The 24,988-nt window shown below is 39.7% G+C and overlaps 3 protein-coding genes across 3 annotated transcripts in view; all 3 read right to left on the bottom strand.

Annotated features, from left to right (window-relative positions):
- The window catches only part of LOC138021128 (uncharacterized), a 264,817-nt gene that overhangs the window by 35,400 nt on the left and 204,429 nt on the right, over positions 1-24,988 (bottom strand). The window contains exons 5-7 of the mRNA XM_068867994.1: positions 9,611-10,840; positions 8,331-8,543; positions 329-790 (exon numbers count right to left, since the gene is read on the bottom strand). Coding sequence (XP_068724095.1) covers positions 329-790; positions 8,331-8,543; positions 9,611-10,840 — 1,905 coding nt within the window. The remainder of the gene's footprint in view (positions 1-328; positions 791-8,330; positions 8,544-9,610; positions 10,841-24,988) is intronic.
- LOC138018416 (probable serine/threonine-protein kinase DDB_G0271682) overlaps positions 5,327-24,988 on the bottom strand; it is a 115,972-nt gene continuing 96,310 nt past the window's right edge. Inside the window, exon 6 of the transcript XR_011126020.1 lies at positions 5,327-7,836. The gene's annotated coding sequence lies outside the window, so the exon portion shown is untranslated. The remainder of the gene's footprint in view (positions 7,837-24,988) is intronic.
- The window catches only part of LOC138018420 (sorting nexin lst-4-like), a 17,351-nt gene continuing 12,260 nt past the window's right edge, over positions 19,898-24,988 (bottom strand). Inside the window, exon 6 of the mRNA XM_068865037.1 lies at positions 19,898-21,522. Within this exon, the coding sequence (XP_068721138.1) occupies positions 20,995-21,522 (528 nt within the window). The 3' untranslated portion in view covers positions 19,898-20,994. The remainder of the gene's footprint in view (positions 21,523-24,988) is intronic.

The following is a 24,988-nucleotide window of genomic DNA, read 5'->3' as shown; positions in this document are numbered from 1 at the left end:
CCTTCAAGATATTGTTGGATTACAGTACACCTTATTTGTGTATTGTAATGAAGCAATTCTTACATTTCCTGTCAAGTAAGGCCCGTTTCAAACGTCGAACTTTACATGTAACAAATCTAATGCAGATGAGCGAAAATAATAGATTTTTCTCATTTGCATTAGATTCGGCACATGTAAAAAGATAGACGTATGAAACGAGCCTAAATTGCACTTGCACGAAAATTTTAGTTATCTACAAGATCCTGTAAAGTGCAAAATGCACTGCCTTCGTCTTACAAATAAAAGAGGTCCACAACTTTTCATGAAAACGTCAACACTCGAGACTTACATGCAGCTCAACTCCGAACATTGTGCCAGGGATATTGAGTAAGTCGCCTTTGTACCATATCACACCGGGTAAATTCTTGGAAATCCCTTTAACTGAAACCAAAACCTTACTTCCGACTTCAAGTCGTTTACCAAAATCCAGGCGTCCTCTGTCGATATATATTTGATATCTCAATGTAACCGAGGAAATGGCCAAAAGCAAATCGGCGTCTTCCCTTGTAAGTCGCGTAACATCCTCTGTACGACACTCAAGACGCAATTTACGATCAATTCCACCAAGAGCTATCCTGGTTGAGTCTCCAGGTTGTTCGGTTTCGGGAAGTGCTTCCAATAACTCGCCTTTTAACACTTGTATAGGTGTAGATTTAGAAGCAAGACCAAGTGTCAGCATGCTTCTTTCCACTATTTCTCCGACACGATCTTGTAAAAGAATATATCTATTTCTAAGTTCTTCCATAGTGTACTAATGACAAAATGATAATAGTTTCACCGTACATGAAGCAAGCCTTGTTATTGTCTGCATGGAGACGATTTTTGGCACATTTGCATCAGTCGCAGTCTCCATTTTTAAGGGAATTTCCCTTCAGCCTCGTTTTTATGCGCGTTATTCTAGGAAAAGCTGGTCGATGATGTAAGGCGTAGTGCTATTTTTAGTTTCATAGGCACGTCATTTGTCATGATGATACTCCCAGAAATGACATTCATAACCTGTTTCAGCCAGGTGATCGATAATTTATTGCCAAACATCGGTAGCAAATTCATTTCCAGAAAGAGCGAAATATGGGGAGTAGCATTGTCAAATATCCGTGGTTACCTTCGATATGGTGCAGTTTCACCTGACAATAAATTTTGGAAATTAGTCAATAACGGATAACTATCACACTCCTGCTCTTTCCAACCTACAAGCAAGACCACGGGCGCCCCAAGCTCAGTGTGAGCATGGCCGACAAAAATATAAGGATTTGTATGGGAATCGCAATAAATTAAAAAGCTTAAGAAGATAATTATATGAAAAAAATCTCAATTAAAAAGCCTAAACATATTGCCATTGTGGATAACTTCCTTCCTGTATGGTTATTAGGGAGCTTACGAAATGAGGACGACGACGGCAACGAGGACTTCATTTAAAAATACAAGTTCGCGTTATTCATATCACTATGAAACTATTTCATGTCGTTTCGCATTAAAAATGTGTATTAACTGTCGAGCAATTAAACTGATATGAATGGGTTGGAAGCGTAGAGAGAGAACTGAAAATTCATCGTTATGTGTTAACGTCCTCCACAGAACATTGAATTTGGTCATTTCACGTCGTCATTTAGTAGATGACGGCAAAGAAATGTACCAAAATGTAAAACGCACGTGCAGAGCGTGCAGAGCCATTGTCAGTTTGCTCACTAAACCTATTGTTTTGTAGCGTCGTCGTTGCCGTCGGCGTCGTCGTTTCGTAAGCTCCCTATTTTCCAGATCCGACGCGATTTGAGCCATTTTTCAATTTCTGGGTTGTCAACGGATGATAAAATCCTAGCCTAAGGCTGGAGACTAAGGGCCTGTTTATATGGTCTCGGTTACCCGAGACAGCCCTCCTCCGGAGACAACTTTACCGAGCGTCTATTTTAGAATTGCGTGACCGAGACAAAGTTGACCCTACTTCATTATGCATATATTTTAAGACGCATCTTCAAAAAATGCGTATCGTCATTTGCCTTTCTTTCTTTCTAGTTCGTTCGTTCGTTTTCTTATGTATAGTTGCGTTTTCACATTCAGCAAATGGACTGACAATCTTAACGCAGCAATAAAATGTAGTTTAAATAAAAGGCTGTTTATGAATCAAGAGTTTCCGTTGACAGCGGTGAGAATTTTAGCGGGAAAAAAACCTTTTAATTCGAAAGTAAACGCTAAAAATATGTATAAGCTCCCAAATTGTTACTTCTTTGATTTTTATTTTTTTTTGCTGTCTCGTCTCGGGTTGTCGAGGCAAACCGTTTACATGCGAAAAAGTTGTCTCACCTGCCAGGGTTACCCTACCTGCCGAGGCGAGACAACTCGCCTCCCCGAGTTGTCTCGCCCTCCCGAGTTCCACCCGAGTTCCACCACCTCATGTAAACGGTTGAAAAAGTATCTCGCCAAGGGTAACTCGGGGGGAGGGTTGTCTCGGGTACCCGAGACCATATAAACAGGCCCTAAATTCTCAGAAGCCACCGCAGGTAGCCCAACCTCGGTGTACAATTTATAGACTTTGTATGGGAAAATATACTTTGAGCTTATAAATGCTAAAGTGAGCTGTAAATGTAGAAATAAACTTCACTTACCTCTGCGTACAGTTGTCCTCGTCTTATCTGTGCAATCGGAGAGCAAACAATATCCGTTTTAGACGGGTTTGGCTTACAAATTTTTGCGATTTGGTTGGTTGTCATTTCCCCTCTTAAGGAGAAGAAAGGCTGGTGACTCGTAGTCAATAATATATTTACAATGAATATGAAATATAAAAATAATTAAGGTAAAAAATACAGCTAACTACTAATGGCAGACAATGCTAAAAAGACATCTATTTACAAAAGTGGATTTAAAACGTGAAGTACGAACTCTAGGTAATATATAATCATGGCCCCTGCTGCGTAATTGCCTAGTACGTCTCGGTGGTAAGAGATCATCAAGTGCAGTGGTATTTGATGAGATCTTAATCCATAATTTGCTGTCTCTGGTGGATAAAATATCACAAATACTACATTTCTTCAAACAATACCCAGACTTAAAAGCCCTAGCAAACAGTTTGTCAATTCTCTTTAGATATTTATCATAATAACAGCAACCCCACATCTCAATAGCAAGGGCCTCGCCTTGGCGGGTTTGGGCGAGGAGACGGCTGACACTTCAGACTAGGTGACTCGCGGCAATCTCGTCCCACAAATTGCTCTCGCACCACAAATCTAAGTTAGAATCGGTCGAAGCGGTGGCCACCACTCTTCTGATAAAGCACCGCCTTTGAAAGCTGTTTTGTTGCAATATTTACCTCCTGACGTTGCTCGCGGGACTGCTATTGCGTTGATAGTGGGTTGAAATGAAAGTTCAAACTTTGCCAATTGATGCCAATGATTCTGATATGGAATTGTGACCGTGGGAATATTTTATCCAGGAATACTTGACTCAAATTGGTGGCTTCTGAGAATTTAGTCTCCAGCCTTGGAATTTTATTATAACCTTTGACAACCCAAAAATTGAAAAATGGCTCAAATCGCGTCGGATCTGGAAAATAACCACACAGGAAGGAAGCTATCCACAATGGCAATAAGTTTAGGCTTTTTAATTGAGATTTTTTTCATATAATTATCTTCTTAAGCCTTTTACCGGGATTCCCATACAAATCCTTATATTTTTTGTCGGCCATGCTCACACTGAGCTTGGGGCGCCTGTGGGAAAGACGAACATTGTCCGCTACAATGGTCTATTTCAGCCAAAACAAACTTTAAACTGAGGGTTAATGATTAGCTGCGATCAAGAATTAGTGAGGTGCTATCGATGATTCCTGTTTTGTTATCGACGAGACGATACAAAGACAGTTGTTGTATATTTTGCCATTTGGGAAGAATCGCTTTCTACCTTTACTAGTAGTTGTTCAGTAATGAAGGAATCACACTAAAGTATTTTGACTACTATCTTGTTGCAAATAATTTAATGCAGGTTTTAACCTGTCCAACAGGACTTGACTTCCCTTGGGAAAGCCGTAACAGCAGCAAATGAGATCGAGGCCACGTTGGCGTCCAAACACTGAAAATTGTGTGGCATCACGATCGATACCCGAGGGACATCCCGCAGGACTGACACGATACGATGTGTTCTCCTTCGTCGAACACAACCACCGAGCCATCTTGCTGTTGAAATAATTGAAACCGTTTCCGGTTTCCGTAAATACAGGCATCTACTGAGGATCATTTTTCGACTTTTCATAATAAAACCGTCTTTCTCAAAATTAATTATCACTGTCCCGTTACTATTTTTACCGGCCTTTTTCGATTGGGACTACAATATTGTAGTTTTATATATCAAGTTTCAGTTTCTACGCCGTCTAAGACTCTAAAAATAAAGTACACAAGGCATGAAGAATAGAGTGTGATCTTCAACACTTGTTTTTGGTGCAAACGTGGTTTTTTTACGTCCTGTCCTTATCAGCCTCAAGCAGAGCGACCTCTCATCGGTTCATAAATATAAGGAGCATTTTTTGAACTGACGGTAATTATTGTTTCTCAAGTTTTCAAACGACGCCAAAGACCCAAAAGTCTATAATTCGCGAAACCCACCAAAGATATTCAGAACATAGAGTTTTAACATCGACACGTAGCACTTAGCGTTTGGCCAAAAATCAAAGAAACGTGCTGGAGTTTAGCTTCTTTCTGGGTCTTTCCGAAAGTACCGGAAAGCATTGTGTTTTCGGTCACTTGGGATTAGTCTTTATTTGGAGTTGTTTTCTTTTCGGTCTTTTGTTTCTTTTGTTTTAAGTAATTTCGGCTCCGGTACTTGCAGAAGCTGCCTTATTTCTTGAACATATCGGCAGATACTAGATACTAGACAAAGTGATGCCAACCTGAGGATGTTACGTGACCAAGCTCTTTGCAAACGTTTGAACCCAACGGTAAGCGATTAACGGCACGTTTTTTTTCCTATTAAAATTTAAACAGCCTCACGTTTACAGGGAAAAAATAGGTTTTTATGCCTGCGTACGGTGTGCAAGATAAATTTTTGAACTAGAATGAATGAGATGTTCATGTTGTTAGGGGCGAAAAGTGAAGCACTTCGACTTGACGAAAGACATGTTTAGCGAGAAAGTCGAACGCCTCCCTAAAATTCGAAACCCTGTCAACCTGAGAAACGCCTAACCACAAAGTTTCCAATAACAAAGGTCTCTAATATTCATTCTTTTGTTACAAGCAGCAGGTTCGATCACGTAAACGCTAGCTCAGGACAAAGGCTCACGAAACTCAGTGAAATCCACCAAAAAACATTCTCGGTATTTCCCGTTTCAGCGCGCTTTTATTGTGTTAGTAACAGCAATTATATTAACACCAAAGCAATAACAACTTACTAAGAGGAAAATTTAATACATCAAACTACAGACGCACTTTAAAACCCGGAAAGCGATGTTCTCCCTGGATCTTACAAAGAAGTGTCAGAGAAAGACACAGATCACAATCCTTTGTTTCAGCATTACTGGAACACCATTAAACTTCTACGAACTCTCAGGTTACAAAGTGGCGTTTAGGCCAAGCGGAAGTAATAAAGGATTGAGGTTGTTACAGTATTGGTTGAACAAATGAACCACGACATATTACTTTCATGAATTAAAGAAAGCTGGGGGACCATTTGTTATAAGCTCCTGTATTTTTCAATAAAATTATTACGCCTCTCCTTTTTTCAACGATGAACTGGGTCTCGCAAACACCTTCCTTTTTAGGATGTTGCATGGGAGGTCGCCATCGAAGTTTTCGATTCTACGTCAAAAATACAGAAATATACAAAAATATACGTTAAAAAATGATTATGTTAAAAAGCTATATATATAAAAGCAACTGGGGTAACACGTTTGATAGTGAAAAACAATCACTCTCCCCAAAGTAATTTCTTATTGCGATTCTCACTGTTTACAAACATTTCCTGTTTTTTAAACTTGCCATTTACGAAAACAAAAGAACCCTTTGTTTCAACAGCGAATCAACATTTAGGAAATAATTGGGAAGTAAATGACAACAACATAATGTCCACAATAGCGATGTTTATCGTAACGTTATCTGTTGTCATTCGTGAACAATTTCTTTGGGAGGTTACGGCTCCCAAAAAGGAATTAACCACTATCAAAATACCGTAATACTCTTTGTTTGTCCCTCCAATATTTTGCATAAGCATTGTGTTTATCTTGTCTTGGGACCACTAGTGTAGTATGGTATTTTTGATAGATGCTAATTTGGTGGCTCCTTCCCCTTTTTCCGTCAATTCTGAAATGAGAACTATAATAATCTCACTTAACTGGTGAAAGTACTAGGAAAAACACGATGTGACAACATTTCGAAATGTGAAATTCCTCAATTACCACACCGAACAGAACCAGGGTTTTCAGTGTGATTCTCTCCAAAGGATCAAAGTCGAATACACTTTTATAAAACTGAGTCCGAGTTCGGTTTAAGTTTAAAAAATATCCTTTTCTATAACGTTCAGCAAAACCATAACAACACTGAGTCTTAGCCTGATAATGATATAAAGAACGGAATTTATCACTTAAAAAACATTGTTACGAATTAGCAAATTTTCTAACATCTAACTCCTAATTGAAATATTGAAAATTCTGAAGCTTCAGAGGCTAAGTACGTACTCTTAGAGATTCCCCGACACTTCAATCAATGATGTTCAAGTTAGTCAAGTCGCTATCACAAAATAATTTGGGGTGATCATTGATAACAAACTTGATTGGAGTAGCCATATCGAGAAACTAGCTACTGAACAAAATCGCTTCTGTCATTAATTGAGGCCATACAACGAGTAAGGCACCTTGTTCCTCAAGCAACCTCATATCGAATATACCGATTGCTGACACAAAAACACTTTGATTATTGCAATTATACTGTTTGGGGAAACTATGGGATAACTTTGTAGAATAAGTCACAAAAGCTACAAAATAGAGCAGCCAGTGTTTTGACTTTTTCAAACTATGACTGGCATGCGGGTTATTTCTTCGAACTTCGGCTCGCCAGCAGCAAATTCAAAGAGCTACGATGGCCTACAAATCTCTACACGAGTTGTCCACAGACTATTTATGTTCTAGATTTTAAAAAAGCAGAAACCGCATACAACCTAAGTGACTCTAGGAATAAACTAAATGTTCGATTACTGCGTACTAACTATTACAAATAGTTTTACCTTCAGTGGCGCCATTCTATGGAACGGCCCTCCCTGCAACTTAAGGCGTGAAGAGTCCGTTGGGCAATTAAAAGACTTAATCAAGCAAATACTTCGAGGAACAGCATCCGTGGAAAGCAACTTATTTTAGAAACTTTTTACTCTGTACAGTAATTCTGTATTTTTGTAATTTTGCATCAAATAGCTGACGATTTAGCCGTGAGAAAATTAAGATTACCTTATTTCTCCCTACCGCCGTTAGAAATCATGACCTATTTAAATGTTTTGGAGAATTGCTCCCATTAAATTTACACAAGAATTTCTTCTGAATTTTGCACATTTGTGTAACGCTTGTAAGGCGCGTACAAAAACGATTATTGTTTCAGTGGTCAAAAGTGAAATAGGTCTCAACCGCATTTCACCTTTTCTATCCCACTCTAATTCTAGGTCTATCCTAGTTCTAAATTTCAGTGCAGCGCGCAGTTTAGCACGTTAAACACAGATTTTTATTTATGATTTAAAAGGTTGCGCATGTTTGAACGTTTACTTAATGATTTAATATTATTCTTAAAACTGGGGCGGGGAAATTTCAACTTTGTGAGATTTCCACTTCTAATCCCTTAGCTCATTTCCTTACTCTGGGATTTTTTCCCTCTCTATTTCCTTTCTTGCCTAATTATTTGTACCAAGTTCATTACCACAACATTATCTAATATGAAAAATTCCTCGTTCATCAATCGTATTATATCACTTTTCTTATGACTTTCGTTTCCCTTGCGAAAACTGTACTTCTAATAAAATCATTTCTATTGCATTGTAATATTATTCTATTCCATAACTACTTAACTTTTCGACCTCGGATAGTACGATATTGATTATAGCTTTCTGACTGGTTCACTCAATCTTGTTAATCAGCTCATATACCACATGACTCCGTCAAGTGTTGCCAAGCTGTGAAATTTGTGCGGAAAGAGAAATTTCCCGTGACGCAATGGAATAAGTGTTAAAAATATTGTACTTCTAATCTTTTCCAATATATTCTATTCGTTGTTGCTATACTTTTCTTCAAGTTAGGGAATATCTAGGCAAATTGACATCTTATAAGATTTCAGGTGTTAGTTCAGTCGATCAGTTCCATCAAACTGTTCCAATTCCTGGATAATCTGTGCCATGTCTGGTCTCATAGCAGGATCAGCCTGAAGGCATTGCCGCACCAGATTCCGAAAGAAACGGTTTCTTACAAGAAGAACTTGTTCTTCGCGTCTCTCGGGATCTGGCATTTCCCCAATGCACATTTCACACAGAAGAACACCAAAGCTATACACATCAACCTGATAAAAGCAACAGTAATGTCTCTTACAATATCAGCAGTGAGACGGATTGTAATTATTGTAAGAGGACCGTGCTTAACGGCGACCGGTTAGCTCAGTTGGCTGAGCATTGGACTACTGTGCGAGAGGTCGGGAATGAAATAAAACTTCGGCCAGACCAGCACTCAGGGTCTTTAAATAACTGAGGAGAAAGCGTTGCCTTTGTAATGACATCTGCAAATGGTTAGACTCTCTAGTCTTCTCAGATAAGGACGATAAACTGTAGGCCCCATTTCACAACCCTTCAGTGTTCATAACCCTGTGGGACGTAAAAGAACCCATACACTTGGCGCAAAGAGTAGGGCATTGAGTCCCCAGTCAGATGTGGTCAGTCCTCCGTGGCATAGCTAGAGGGTCGTTAATTTGTAAACTGTGAAAGTTCAATTGCGTCTCCCTTTCTAAATGAAGTTATCGTATCGTATTGCCATTAGCATCTTGAAAATTGAATAGACTATTTCCGAGTTTATGCCTGCCTCCTCTTTAAAGCGACTCTAAGCGACTGTGAAGTTTTTCTTATGAAAATTAGTTTTCATAAGAAACCCAGCCACTCAGATGTAAAGAATCAACAAATTTGGCATTTTTTGATAAAACATTTTCCATGAAAGTTTCAGTCTTTTACCTTAAAACTTCCATCATTTACAGTCTTTTGCCTTAATTTCATTTTAATTTTCTTTAAATAAATACTAATGTATATCTTCTAACAATCACAGTACAAGGAGATGTTCGCAAGCTCTGTCCAAGCTCGGTTGAGTTCCTCTCAGAATGACCCCTCAGTTCCACTTCATTAAACTGGTTTTAAGAACTGAAGACCTTCAATATTATTATCACCCGATTTTCGTTTGCCAAGAACAACCTCATTATATTTATTAATGAAAAGGTCAGGAACTGCAATGTTATAAAAAGATATGTCTATTTATTTTTCGCTTTCCAAGATCAACCTCAGTTTATTGTTTATTCAGGATAATCTAAAGGCCAGGATCTGAAAAGGCATAAAAAGATATGCCTATTTATCAATTTAAAAAACTAACCTTGGATGTTTGATTGGAAGAAACTGCCTCTGGCGCACTGTAAATCGGAGCACCAGGGGCTGCTGTCATCGTCTGTTGCACAATTTTAGCAGTGCCATAATCTGACACTTTGCCTCTCCACTGTTCACCCTGTCGCCATAGCAACACATTTGCACTACTGACATCCCTGTGAACGATGGGAGAAGGCTTCATGTGGTGAAGATAGTTCAGCGCTTGAGATACATCCAAAGAAATGACAGATATTTCTGTTTCCGAGAGTTGGCGTTGCTCCAGCAAAGCTCGCAAGCTCAATTCCATGAGCTCAGTGACAAAGAAAGGACTTCCTTCATCATTTGTTGCTCCAATAAACTGCAACAAGCAAGGATGGCGGCATCTTGAGGCAATGTTCATTTCTCTCACAAACAAACGTCTGATGTGATCTGAGAGAATCAGTTCATGGATTTGCTTCACAGCTACTTTGCAGCCACAATATCTTGCTTCGTTGACACTTCCCCAGGCTCCCTTGCCTAAGCATTTATCCTGTAATACCTGGATTTCACCGCGGGAAATGACCCAATCACAAGATTCCTGACGACGCAATTCAATAATCATTTGCTGAGCTGCTGAAAGGCTTGTCTCTAGCTCACTTAACTCTTGGTTTTTCATCCCCAACTGCGATTCAAGGTTTGTTTTTTCTTCTTCATTTTCTCTGATTCGTTCTTCAAAACTTTGTGCCATCTCCCTTAACTGTCTTTCCGAGTTCGCTTTGTCGTCTTCTTTCTCTCTGATTTGCTCTTCCAACTCCTGCAACTGTCTTTGAGCATTTTCTCGTTGAAGCTCTGTTTCGTGTAGCTGCTGAATGAAATTTGTCTCCCTTAAATTTCTTTCCCTTAATTGCTGCTGCAAAATCTCTAGTTGTCTCTCCAAATTTGTTTTGTCGCCCTCTTTTTCTCTGATTTGCTCTTCGATCTCCTGCAACTGTCTTTGGGAATTTTCTCGTTGAAGCTCTTTTTCTTCTAGTTGCTGCATTAAACTTGTCTCCCTTAAATTTCCTTTTTCTACTTGAGCTTGGTAATTAGCTAAGCACTCCTCCTTTTCCCTTAACTGCTGCTGCAAAATCTCTAGTTGTCTCTCCAAATTTGTTTTGTCGTCCTCTTTCTCTCTGATTTGCTCTTCGATCTCCTGCAACTGTCTTTGAGAATTTTCTCGTTGAAGCTCCTTTTCGTATAGTTGCTGAATTAAACTTGTCTCTCTTAAATTTCTTTCCTCTACTTGAGCTTGGTAACTAGCTAAGCACTCCTCCTTTTCTCTTAACTGATGCTGCAAAACCTCTAGTTGTCTCTCCAAATTTGCCTTTTCTTTTCCTGTGCGAGTAAACAGGGATGTAAAAACTTGATAGTAAGGAGTAATAATGATAGTGATGATAATGATAATAAGTTATAGAAAGAAGGCAATGACATAATGGCAAAGTTTCAATTCTAGACTGAAATCTGAAAGAAACACTTACGCAAATTGTATTGTCGAGCCTTGTATAAAAAGTTCACACGTCCTACTATTTTGTCTTTCCTTTTAGAGAAAGAGATGGTCAAAATTCTTATTTCCAGTTTCACTAGTTCCCAAAGTATCTGTTCGTCCTGTGCAAAGAGCTCTTTTTTTCTGAAATCCGGATAAGATATCTTAATCAAATCTACATAATCCTCGTCTTCAAGTTAACCTGCTACCAGGCCCATTTTTAGCTTCGCTCATAATGTTCTCCTATGTTGTCGCTCGCTAAAATTGGGCCTGACCAAAAGTCTCTGAAGAATTCCGGTGGCCGACGAAAGTCCTGATCTGATTGCTTGTTAAATGCCGGAAGTGAAGACTCCTTCGTGATCGTGCGGAGCTCGCGCAAAGTCCTCAAGACTGATCCGCCATTAGCGCACGAAGAAGTTTTTCACATTTTTTCTTACAATGACGGCGCAACTTGATTTTGTTTGTATAAAGGTTGATATACCATCTCAAACATATCATAACGTGTCCAAAATCTGGTTTGAATCTCTGGAAAGTTTTTTATGAAGAGAGAAATTCGTGATTCCGTTGGCGAGTTCTGTGGCCGTGCGGTAGAACGATCTTTACTGCTTCCCTGTAACGTTGTTTTGAAAACCAAACAACGAAAGAAAAGCCGAGAAATAGGTTAACTGGCTCTTTCAAATGGCGATGAAAGTGTATATTGGTTTCCTGGATCAGACAAAAACTTGAAGACGTATATATCAACAGGAGGAGATTCTAATAAAATCGCAAGTTACATGAATGTGTAACAAGTCATATGTCAATTATCTTTACAGGAACGGCTTTACCTACATTGTTTGTTTGTACACCAACGAGTCAAGATTGCGTCATAATATTTCCAGTTGAGTTGACTTAACATTGACATTCGAGAAACCAAAATGGCATGTTTCTAGAGAAACCAATTGTGCAAAAAGCGACAAGATTAAAAATACTTTGCTTGCAGGGTAGTGGTTGGTGTATTAATTTGAAACAAAAATGTGTCTAAACATCTATCTTCCTTTAATTTTGACTTAATGACAACTAAGGTAAAACGGAGTTTATCTGAGAGGGAAGGTGAGGTATTAACACCGAACAAAACATGGAATTCTCAATCGAAGTCATAATAGTAAACAGACTCTTGAAAGTTGGATGTCAATAAAGTGAGAAAAAAACTAAAAATATTGCCAACAACAAAACTTAGAGTTGCGTACCTCACTTCTCACGTTGTCTACGCTTGAAAACTTGAAATCAGTGACGACGTTTAGGTTAATGATCTCAGCCCGGTTACAAATTTAAAATGTCAAACTTACAAGTATGAGAGATTGTATATTCGGTGAAGTTCCGAAGAAAGATTTCACCCGCCCTTGGTCTATAGCCCCTACTTCATATATATACAAACAAATTATTCTTCAAAAGTAGGTATTACTGTTTGCAACCGTTTCCCTGCTAGCAGAGATCTCTTTTCTTTTGCTTTCGCTGTGCTGACGAGTACGGGAAAAGAGAACTCTGCCATGGGTCCAAACTCATTGTGTTGAGCATGCGCGACGGTTACTTAGCGAACAAGACAATAACCGAATCATCATGTGATTCTTTAAATGTCAATAAAATGGCGGGAAACCCGCGCTCAGCGAAGCGGGAATGCCGCTAACTCTGGTTAATTCTCCTCTTAGAAAACAGAGGAAATTATCTGAAACATCATTACGTTTACCAAAAACGCCGCTAAAAGAGGTAGGAAAATCAACTAAAGATGATGTAATCTGCGCCATCAATTTCAAATTATCTGGACAAGGAAGCTTTTTCAACACCTCCCGTACAGCGAGACTCGAGGAAAATTTAACAAACCTTCTTGGAAAGTCTCCAGATTTTTCCTTGTCATCCCGTAGAGTTTGCAAAAGCTGCAAAACGAAAGCTGGACTCTGTAATCAAGAGAAAATTTTTGCTGGAACAAGACACAGCGGCTCTCATCAAGAAGTAACGAGAAAATAATTCTACTAGTAACAGGGCTACACAAACCTCCGAAAAATCGCCATGGCAGAGTTCTCTTTTCCCGTACTCGTCAGCACAGCGAAAGCAATAGAAAAGAGATCTCTGCTAGCAGGGAATGTAACTAACCGTGTGACAGCATATATGACCTAAGAAACATTTGGTCATTCTGTCTTTTTTCCTGTTTTATTGAGCCAGTTCGTCGTTTACCCTGCTTTTGTGATGTTGCCCTTGTCGTAGCCTCTCCAGGGTCACTATCAAAATCTTTCTCAGGTATGACCGTTTCTATATCAACAAATGCCGCGTGATCTCTCTTACGGACAAAGAACTGTCTTCCTTTCCATCTACCAGTTCCACTTCCAATCCTTTCATCCTAAACAAAGAAAATGCAAGTGTGAAACACAATAAAACACTTCCAAGTTATCAAAACAATAATTAAAATAATTATAATCAACATACATGAAAAACAGTAAGAAGGTGGCATTCAGGTAACCCATACATTGGTCTTTACTTTGCCTGATTTTCTGTTTAAAGGTCACTGACTGATGATATTTGTCAAACTGAGTCTTTCAATAAGAAGGAAGTAAATTAGAAAATAGACAACAATAATCAGTAAAAAGCGCTACAACAAATAAACAATTAAAAGGTTGAATGTTCATGCTTAATCAACCTCGTTCCCAGGGTCTCTCTTTACTGCGTCCTTTGTCGTCGAGGAGAAAGACCCTGGTTCAGGCTGGTCCCGTGTCTCACAAAACCTGGGAGGTTTACTAACTGTGTGTTAGGGGAGGGGCAGCAATGTAGGCTTTGTCATCTTTGCGAGGAGGAGAATCAGCACGCATTTGATTTTGTGACCAGACAACCATCGAGAAAATGTTTCACGGCAAGGTATTTTATGTACTACACATACGGAATTCGACGTGAAACGCAAAAAGTTGTCGTCTAATCGATCAGACGCAACAGAAAATATACTTGCGTCGTTCGATTTTTTACCCGTGTGAAGGTCCGGATTCAAGCTCAAGTGAGCAGTCCAATCGTGGATCGAACTGAGTGATAACGAAGAATGCTTTTAATAGCTTGCAACAATTTGAAAGAAAAGAAGGCTTTGTCGTGCAAGAAAACAAGCGAGACATTTATCCCGTAGTTACTAAATCAAGGAATGACCTAAAACGAGCTACAACGGTGTCTAAAAAAAATCTAGACGTCTGTAATCACCTAAACTTAACTAAAACAGCGTTGCATTGCTGGGTAAAGTCACAATCTTTACGATGTCAACTCTGCACCAATCAAACCTTTATAAGTTGCCGGGCAAACTCAAGATGTTTGCGCTGTCAGCTCGCCACCAATCACAACTGCGTTGTCGGGCACACTAATTTTTGGCGTCATCAGCACTACCGTCAAGTTCTAAGGCGCTGCACATCAAGTTTACAAGATCCACTAAAATAGAAAGCAACTAAGATATTATCCTAAAAAGAATCCTAACCTAACCCTAATAAAAAGACTCACAAAACAAGTAAGTCTTAAGATCACGCTTAAAAGAATAGAGGTCAGTTGCAAGTCTCAAATGATCAGGTAGGCTATTCCAAAGTGTTGGTGCACAGACGGAAAATGATCTGTCGCCATACTTAGTATTGGACCGAGGAACCTTCAGTAGACCCCTAGATGAAGATCGTAGTGGACGCGGCGGTACATATCTATCCAGCAGTTCAGTTATATCCATTGGCGCAAGCCCATTAAGCGCCTTAAATGTCAATAATAGTATCTTAAAAATAATGCGCTGACTAACAGGTAGCCAATGAAGATGGATCAACAAAGCAGTTGCATGGTCATATTTCTGTTTGCATAGAGTCAAGCGGGCAGCACAGTTAAGAACAGATTGGAGTTTTGCAATGAGGTATTTAGGAAGTCCGTACAGCAGTGCATTTCCATTATCCAACCTACAGGTGACAAACGCATGGACCAAAATTTTGGTATTCTCCTCACTCAGATACTTTCGTATACGAGATATATTGCGGACATGAAAAAAGGATACTTTATATATGCTAGACACTTGACGCTCAAATTTCATATGAGAATCAAAAACCACACCGACATTTCTAACGGAAACCGAGGGGCTGATCTGATCATCAAAAACACTTAGCGACGATAGTTGGGGCTTGGGGCCGAATTGTGATGCTATGATTAGTAGTTCAGTCTTGTCAGAGTTCAGCTTTAACTTGTTAGCAGACATCCAATCACTGACATCTTTAACACATGCTTCTAACCTTGATGCAGTAACCAGTTCAGGAGTATTGGAATCAAATGAAAAATAAATTTGAGAATCGTGGGCATAGAAATGGAACATCATTCCATGCTTCCGGACAATGCCTCCTAATGGGGCAGTATACAGAAGATATAAAAGCGGCCCGAGTACTGAGCCTTGAGGGACACCGTGCATCACGCTGCAAGAGAAGAATCCGCGCCTTTGATAGTATCATACTGGTAACGTCCAGTAAGGTAAGAGGTAAACCAAGCAAGGGCCTTGCCTCTAATGCCAAAGTGAACACAAAGTCTATGGAGCAATAACTCATGGTCAACTGTGTCAAGCGCTGCGGACAAGTCCAACAGCAGCAGGGCAACTGTTCGGCGTTGGTCAATGGCGTTTAGGATGTCATCTTGAACCTTCAGAAGAGCCGTTTCGGTGTTATGCAGTGACTTATACGCCGACTGAAGCGGTTCACCGAGGTCATTACTATCAACATGCTCAGTGAGCTGATAAGAGACTGCCTTTTCATTTACTTTTGAGACAAAATTGTTGCGCTGTCAGGTCTATGCAGAAACCCATAAGGGTTGAAACGTGTAACGCGCGTTCACAGCTTCCGAATATTCAGTGCGTACTGATTGGTTGAATGTTTCAGTGCCAAGTACCATATTTGGAAACCCCTCGCTCTTGTCGTTCCAAATATGGTATTTAGCAAATTGAATATTCAGAAGCTTGTTTCCCAGCACACAAGGGGCCGTTACACGTTTCAACTCTTATGGGCTTCTGGTCTATGCAAATGAAAACTGCGTTGCCAGGCGAACAGCTTTCTTTACGTGACTTGCTAGTCCCGCTGTTTGTCAACGTTAGCAAGAGTGATTGTTACAAATACCTTTTAACAGTAAAATCAGGCCCTCTCTCAATGAAATAAATTGTCTCTGTATGTCTGTATGGCATTTTTTTTCCTCTCTTCCCCCAAACAAGTAAGTAAGTAAGTAAACTTTATTTTAACACAGAAAATCATCAGTTAAGCTAAAAAAAGTAAAAAAAACGCTTTACAACTGTTTTACATGATTGCCGTGTGGGAATCCGATAGGTCAGATACTTGCTTGATTGTGCGTTTGAACTGCCCAATATAGTCAGCATTTCTTAACTATTGGGGAAAATTGTTCCACAAACAGGCCATGCTATAACAGAAACTTCGTTTTAAATAATTGGTATCTGGCTTGGGCAGAGTAAGTTTACCTTCTAAGTTTCTCAAGTTACATTCAGCAATGTGTTGAATGAAAAGGCGTTGAAGGTATTCCGGGGCAAGATCGTGAATTGTTTTATATATAATTAGTGCTTTCTGTTTTTTACGTCGAAGAGACAGCTTCTCCCACTTAAGAGTATCGAGAAGGAGGTCGGAACTCGTATCAAAGGGTAATTTAGTTATTACCCAAGCTGCGCGATTTTGTAATTTTTGCAACTTATCACTTGACTGGCCACTTAAGCAGTCCCAGAGAGGACTGCAATAATCAAAATGTGGTAATATTAAAGCATTATAAATTTGAAGGGCAGTATTAGCTGAGATAAAGTGTGATAGTGAGATATTCGTTTTAAGGCACCTATAGCTGAGAAAACTTTCCTGCATATTTCGTCTACATGATTTGACCAAGAAAGCCGATCATCAATGGTAAGACCGAGGGATTTACTGCGATTTACTCTCTTGATAATTTCGTCATCAATTCGTATATCAACCTCGTCACATTGAGTGTTTAATCTCTGCCTAGATCCAATTATCATTAACTCGGTCTTAGCCACATTTAAAGTCAACCTGTTGGTTCTCAGCCAACAGTTAAGGTAACTGAATTCAGGAGTTATTTCTTGCTAAAGCTCTGTTAAAGGTTTTGCAGTTAGGGTTATATTGGTATCGTCAGCGAACATTCTCGGGCAAGCTTCCCGGAGGCAGTAAGGGAGATCGTTAATATACATTAAAAATAGCAAGGGACCTATTATGCTGCCTTGCGGACCCCCACAAGTAATAGTCTTCCATTAACGTTACATCTTTGGGTCCGATTGCTTAGGTACGATTGAAACCAAGTGATAGTTTCCTGGTCGGCCCCAAAGTATGACATCTTGCGTAAAATGATTTCATGGTCGATAGTGTCGAATGCCTTTTTAAGGTCAATGAAAACGACGCCATTCAGGAAGCCATTGTCGATGTTAACAGACCAGCTATTTGTCGCCTCAAGCAAAGCTGTAATGGTACTGTGTAAGGAACGGAACCCTGACTGGCAACTTGACAGCAGTTTATTATCATTTAGGTAATGGTAAAGTTGGTCATAGACAAGTTTTTCAAGCACTTTCGAGACTACTGGGATAACGGAGATGGGACGATAATTATTTATGTCTGATTTTAAGCCTTTTTTGAGATCGGTGTCACCCTATCCAATTTCCATTTAGTGCGGATTGATTTTGTAAATATGTCAGTTAGTGAGGGTGCAACAATACTAGCTGCCATTTTTAAGAACTTACTAGGGATCTTGTCAAGGCCAGTGGCTTTCTTTTCATCGTCTGGAATATCACGAGCTAGCATTTTCGCAATGTTAGTGAAGTGCACATTGAAAGCCTCCGCCATATCATCGGCGTTATTTATAGTTCTATTACTAGCTTGGATTTCCAAAATATTGGACGACTTACAACTACTGCTCGTTAATAAGATCCCAAGTTTTACGTGGATTGCCTTTGCTAGTTTCCAAGTTTTCAGAAAAATAACGCCCGTCACGTGAATGTTTAGTCTATTCCATAGACTTTTTCACGGTTTCTGAAGTCATCTTGGTTGGGGGAAAACGCGGCTTAGATTACAGTGAATGTGTGGGATTTTGGCCAAATTCAAACCTCTATAACTCCACTGCAAAAAGGCAGATTTCAAAAAATTTTGAATATTTTTAGTGATTTTATTAATATCATTCACTCAACGAAAAATTATATCATTACACAAGGCACAACGTCTGAAAATTGGATATTAGACATCTCACGTCGCTTCAAATTTCGATGGAATTTGCAAAATTTTGTTCACAAGGGTTTATATGAAATTTACAAATTTCATTTACGGTCGTTATAGCTTGATTCTGATCGTCATACTTCACGAAAATGATCTAAATAGAAGTGCTTTTGGAGAGGTATTCTCGCTATCCACAATCGTCGGACCTTGATTAAAATTAAAGGATTTATAACGGTTCAAATTTCGGCAAAATTCCCATACATTCGCTGTAATTTAAGCCGTGTTTGCCCAAAATCAATACGGCGTCAGAGACAGTGAAAAGGTCTGTTGTTTCGAAAACACATGCGAGGTCAGTGAAATTATTTGTACCATTAGTTTTGTCTGTTTAGTTCATTTTAGGTGATTAGAGACCGCTATATTTATTTTAGATATCGTTGTAGGTCATTTTAGGTCATTTTAGATACCATAGTAGCTCATTTTAGCTCATCCCAAGTTCGCGTCACTAGAGAGCGTGTAATAATTAATTACTACATGTAGTGGGAAGATGACCTTTGAGTGCAAGCGGTGTTGCGTTACAGGCGGCCGTTGAGAATTTAAACGCGTTGTAAGACTTTGTATGGGAAATAAAATACCGTCGATTATGAACCCGGGATTATGAAGCCTAAAAAAAGCTCAATTTAACATAGATTCAATAAAATGAATAAAACTTACTCACCTCTGGTATATTCTTGTGCATTTCGGAGCTTATTTTACCGTTTCGGGAATTCCGTGTTTTCAATGTTCTAAGACGAAGTCAAGGCTGCACACTAAGATTTCGACCGAAGTCAACTCAGAGGCGGTTTGCGCCTCGAAAATCCATCCCAGCCCCGGGAAGGGGGGGGGGGGGAGCGGTACTTTAGGAATTTCTGGGTGGGGATGTGCCGCTGGGTCCCTGGAACCCTTAGCCTATACCAGAGCTACCCTATTCTAGACCCAAACGCTCTGATTTATATACCCTATGCTAGAGTAAACTGCTTGAAAACCATAACCTTCACAGCGGCACATACCTATATAGCCCATATATGGCAGTTCTCTCTCCCCCCCCCCCCCCCCACCCCGGGAGCTAAAGCCCCGTCATAACCGAACAGGACACGGAGCTTGGGCCTCATCGGGTGGTCCAGTTAATTGGATCTCGGACCCAAGGTCCGTGTCCTGTTCGGTTATCAGCAGCTGTTATTTTCATCAGCTATCGCTGAATCGGAAGCAGAAAATGCTCATTTCCAGCCAAGTGCGTGGGAACTTTTGACGACGAAACATTCACCGAGGTTCGCAAATGATGGGGCTTTAGCTTTGCGTGAAAAAATCGCGGCTGGGATGGATTTTCGAGGCACAAACCGCCTCTGAGCTGACTACGGTCGAAATCTTAGTGTGCTGCCTTGACTTCGTCTTAGAACACTGCAAACACGGAATTCCCGAAATTGTAAAATAAGCTCCAAAAGGCACAAGAATACACCAGAGGTGAGTCATATTTATTCATTTTATTGAATGAACTTTAAATTGAGCGTTTTTTAGGCTTCATAATCGACGGTATTTTATTTCCCATACAAAGTCTCATAACGAGTTTTTAGAATTCTCAACGGCCGCCCGTAACGCAACACTACGTGCACTCAAAGGTCATCTTCCCACTAGTAATTAATGTTTAAGTTTAAGTTTAATAAAGCTTCTTATCAATGTACAAAAGAAAATATATATACAAAAGTACCAGAGGTAAAGGATAGCAATAGGGGAAACTGCATTCCCATATAAAAACCGCTCTCCAGAAATAAAAGTTAAAACAATTAAGAAAAGTATATCTAATATATAATTTCACAATGTGTACGAAAGCTAGAAGACCTATCTATTTACAAAGATAATTAAGTAGGAAAGTTTTAAACGAGCTTAAGCTAGAAGCAGACATAACTGAGTTAACGAAATCTTTTTTTTTTTGTGAACGTTGATCACCGCTCGACATCAAAGGCTTTATCAGTCACAAAATCTTCACCGCTTATGTGGGAATTCAACTCCTGTGTGAATATAACATCAGTTCTTTTGGCTTTTTTAAAACTTACATTGAAATGTAACGATTATTTATTTTAAAAATTGCCTTGTCAAACGAATATGCTTTCGCCCAGTTGCGGGATCAAAATACAACCAAAACTCACAGTTAATGCATGGAGATGGTTATGAAACTCAAGTCTTTTTGTTTCATGTTTTTGTCTGTATTTTTGGCCTTTCGATTAAATTATGCGAACCCGCGCGAAGCGAAAATAGATTGTGCACTGTCACGGTCAATTCAACATCGATTGCGACAACATTGTTCTCGCTTTTAAACGTTTTAAGGTTTCATAACCAATCCCTCGATTAACTATGCCAAAACTCTAGCCCAGTGGCGAACTGTTGGTCAAGGAGTGCGACGTGACCAGCCTGAACCCGGGTCTTTCTCCTCAACGACAAAGAAGGAAGAGAAGAGAGATCCTGGTAACAAGGTTGATCATCAATTTGATTATAAGCAACAAGGTCAACTCCTCCATCCCCCCCCCCCCACCCCCCAAGAAATTAGAATCAGAGGTCCCTGGGTATGGGCCTTGAGAAGACAGTATGACACATATTTGAGAATTGCCTACCAGCTCCAACCCTACAAGAACTCGTCAAAAATTAAAAGGTTGAATGTTTATGCTTAATTGGCTCATAAGCAACAAGGTCAACACCCCCATCCCTAAAAACAATTAGAATCAGAGATGAATCCCTGACTAACTGGGCCTCGAGGAGACAGTATGAAACAATAATTTCAGAATTGCCTACCAGCTCCAGCCCTACAAGAACTCGTCCACTTGCATCTTTTTCCTCACCATTAAAACAAACAGTTCCTCTGACAGGATTGCCATTGTATTCCAGAAATGTAACAACTCTTTGGTCAATTTTAAGTGTATCAACAGTTGTTGCCTGAAGTGACTGGTCATTTTTTCGTTTTAAAAAAGATGGAAAAACTGTATCCCTTAATATTGCTTCAAGGCTAGCTAGAGCATCTTCGTCTCTCTTTGGTGTCTTTGAGTGAGAATTATATTCTGCATCATCCATTGGCATAAGCGCATCCAGTCCAACAAAAACACCAGAGTCCGGATCACACTGGAAATATCGCTTGTTCCGAAATGTTCCATCAGATGTTCCACAGCCTGGATTCTTCTGAAAGGTTTAAGAGTGAAAGGCATAATCAAGAAAACAACACTGCTGCATTTACTGTTTGGCTCACTTGTTGTCTACTGTTTTTTTTGTTATTGATATAGGGCCTATGGCCAAAATAAAGAGCCATCAAACTTTGCTAGCTGGCCCTACACATAACAGGTGCCAACATAAACAAATTCTAGGGACTAAAGACAGCTAGCTGGCTAAGGTCGTTTATAAGGTTGCAACAATTTAGTCCCTAAGTGTATGCAAAATATTGTATCTAAATGCACTAATAATCCGCATCACCTGAGAACAAGAAGTGATCATCACCTAGTAGTTTCCCATTTTAATACTTTGTACATGAAACACTCAATTGACCAACTGCTTCCACTCTACCCATTCCACTGCTCGTATCATCAATGCTGTTATGCCAGTTGATGTATCTGCTTGATGTCAACAGTTTTCATGCTGCAAGTAGGCGTTGGACTTTTTCCTAACATTCACCACTGACTCTGCAGACTATTACAACTTGGTAATTTTCTCATCATTTTCAAGATCTCTATTTCTACCATTTTCTCAGGCATATTCTTGACTCCTACAGTGTTTCCTACAACCTCCACTTGTCGATATATCTGGAATTTCCAAGTACAGCATGTAACTTAATAGGACTCCAGGATGACCTTTTGTCACTGGTCCCTTAGTAGTGCTCCAATTACTACTAGCACTCTATTGGTAGTCACTCAATGCATCTGCCTTATCTCAAAAGCTTCAATGAGCGACAAACGTAGTTGAGACAATGAACTGGGAAGACCACAATTAGGAAAAAATCACCTTAACATTACATTTACCATTTGCATTCCCCCTGCTTCCCCCCTCCCCGCCTTCAATGTTGGTTACGGAAAAAGGAAGTGCTGCCGATAACAAAAAAATATTGTTGGGGTGAGGGGGGGATTTGTCCAAGATTTCTTAAAAGGGGAAAGTGTCTCACCCCATTTGGCACTTATTGTTACTTCTAATTCACCTCAAACTTTTCCTTTCATTTATCCAGACACCGAAGTTGTGAAGTTGAACACCGTCCCAATGCCAGGTCAACTGTGCTGAACTGGTTTGTGAATAATAATAATAATAATAATAATATAATAATAATAATAATAATAATAATAATAATAATAATAATAATAATAATAATAATAATAATAATATAATAATAATTCACAGATTGGCACCTAAAACCAGCCCAGACACCTGCACCTATAAAATTTACATGCTTTTTGATAGGGACTGGGATTACATTGTATATTTAAAAACCTTATATTTCAATTCATTTATTAAAAATTTGTTAAGCATGAAAACTATCAAATACATTTAACTAATACATTTTGGTCATAGCCGGAAAAAAACTCTTACCAAACCCATTTGTCCTAAATTTAAAGTAGCTAGAAGTATTGCTCTTCCTTACATGATGCGAGTAGCACCGAGCGCATGTAGGGGAGAGGAGGCGGTCCAGCTGGCAGTCCAGGTTGGCGCTGATGTTTTGCAAAACCCTCTGGCAGAGATGGCCGTGCCGCATTTCAAGACTTGTCACGTTAGCAAGTGCGAGGGCCTGTTGATATTTAAGGTCGGGGAATAGGATACGCATGGCCCTCTTCTGTATCCTTTCAACCTGGTCTACTAGATAACGGTGGCTGTGTCAGGGTGGCTTAGTGGTTATCTATCGCCGCTCCCACCACTGCGAGCCGGGTTCAACTCTGGCCCCAGCTTGCATGTGGGCTGAATTTCAGTCAATTTCCCTCATTAAAATCGACTCACAGCTAATTAACATCCAGTTGTGGTGCTGTGCCCCGACATCAAACATGGACTGTACAGCAGCAGCTAGAGGCGCCTTCGTATGCTTTCAGACCGATATCGTGCAATTCAGTCCTCAATACCGCAAGTAAAGGGTGAGTAGCACTGCCAATTATTATTATTATAAAAGTAAATAAATATTGATACACAGGTTTTAGGAAGAGCAGAAGGAAGTTTTCAGGACGGTCAATCGAGAATAAAATATTTTGCCATCAGCAACAAAAATATTAGCATCAGCGAAAAACGTTTTGGGAGACATTTTTGATACGTTCAATTTTTCTATTGTAGTTTTGGCTGCACAGGTTAATCGCAAAATGGAAAGTGACATCGAATGCAGCGGGCGCCGTGATCAAGTTACCTTGCATGTTTACTTTCGAAATAAAGGATACATCTGTGTCAAAATGATGCCAGACAGCTGGGTTTTGTTTTTGTTAGCTGTTTTTTTTTCTTTCAAGTGTTTTAAAGATTGACAAGAAATGTGCAAATTCAACACAAAGATCACAATAGCCCAACTCTTGAGGGTAACCATTGTTTCTGCAAAGTCAAAATTCACTCTCCTAGACGAGGTTATTTATCACCACGTAATTCCATGGTTTTGGAAATAGCAGCCGATTTTGGGGCTCATTTTGTTGAAACTCCAGCACGCTTCCAAGAGACCTGTTTATGTTCACGAGTTATGTATTTGCTGCCGGCCTATTGTCACCACAGGCTTACACTCTTACACTCATACAACCCGGAGACATAGTGTGTAGTGCACGTACAGTGCACTACCACAAAAAGAGTAATACCAGTGCAAATTACAAATCAAAATTCTGGATTATGATTGGCTAATAAAAAATAGGGTTCGGTCAGAACCAATCAAATCTTTTGTTACCAAATCAAGCATGTGACCTGGATGGCGCAATTTATGGCACATTCTTTCCCTGATTGCATGATACGCATGCATTTCTTCTGCTTAACCATCTGGAATTTTTCAAGTATATGGACATTTTACTTGTAAAAGAGAGTTAACTACTTGGAGCTGCTTATCAACCCAGCAAGAGACCATATGGTTCTCATCTAATAGAACAATGTGTTGCAATGACCATGATAAAGACTCTTTTATTGAATCAATTGATGCAATCTGCATACCTTGATGGACGGACATATCTTTGTTCACATAGAATACACATCAGCATTGTTGCAAGTTTGTAATTTATATCCTGCTATGCTCTTATCAGATTCACCACGTTGAATGCTCAATTGTTGCCACTTTGCGCATATGCTAGTGTGTCTTGTAGGCTTTCTTGTTATTGTTATTGTTTAGTTTCTGATTCACTGATTGGCAAATTAAACTTTGCCTGCCATATCATCCATGCTGCCCGCATCTTCTTGTGTCGTATCAATGACCTGAGCTGCACTGTTCGCTTGCCACACCATCACCTCGCTCTCAATAAGGAGGCCCATCGTGACATTGCCTGGTGGCTGGAGTTCCTTCCTACCTGGAATGGCCGCGCCATCATCCCTGACCCGCAGTGGCTCCACTCTCCCAACCTGGAACTCTTCACGGACGTCTCGGGATGTATTGGTTATGGCATTTATCATAATAAATTATGGGCAATTGGATTGCTCAACCCTGGCCAGCTGTGCTGCAAGACCG

The sequence above is a fragment of the Montipora capricornis genome, chromosome 10, assembly GCF_036669925.1.
Source record: "Montipora capricornis isolate CH-2021 chromosome 10, ASM3666992v2, whole genome shotgun sequence".
In the NCBI taxonomy this organism is placed as follows: Eukaryota; Metazoa; Cnidaria; class Anthozoa; order Scleractinia; family Acroporidae; genus Montipora; species Montipora capricornis.
The sequence above is the reverse complement of the archived record's forward strand: the minus strand, read 5'-3'. Positions and strand labels throughout refer to the sequence as shown.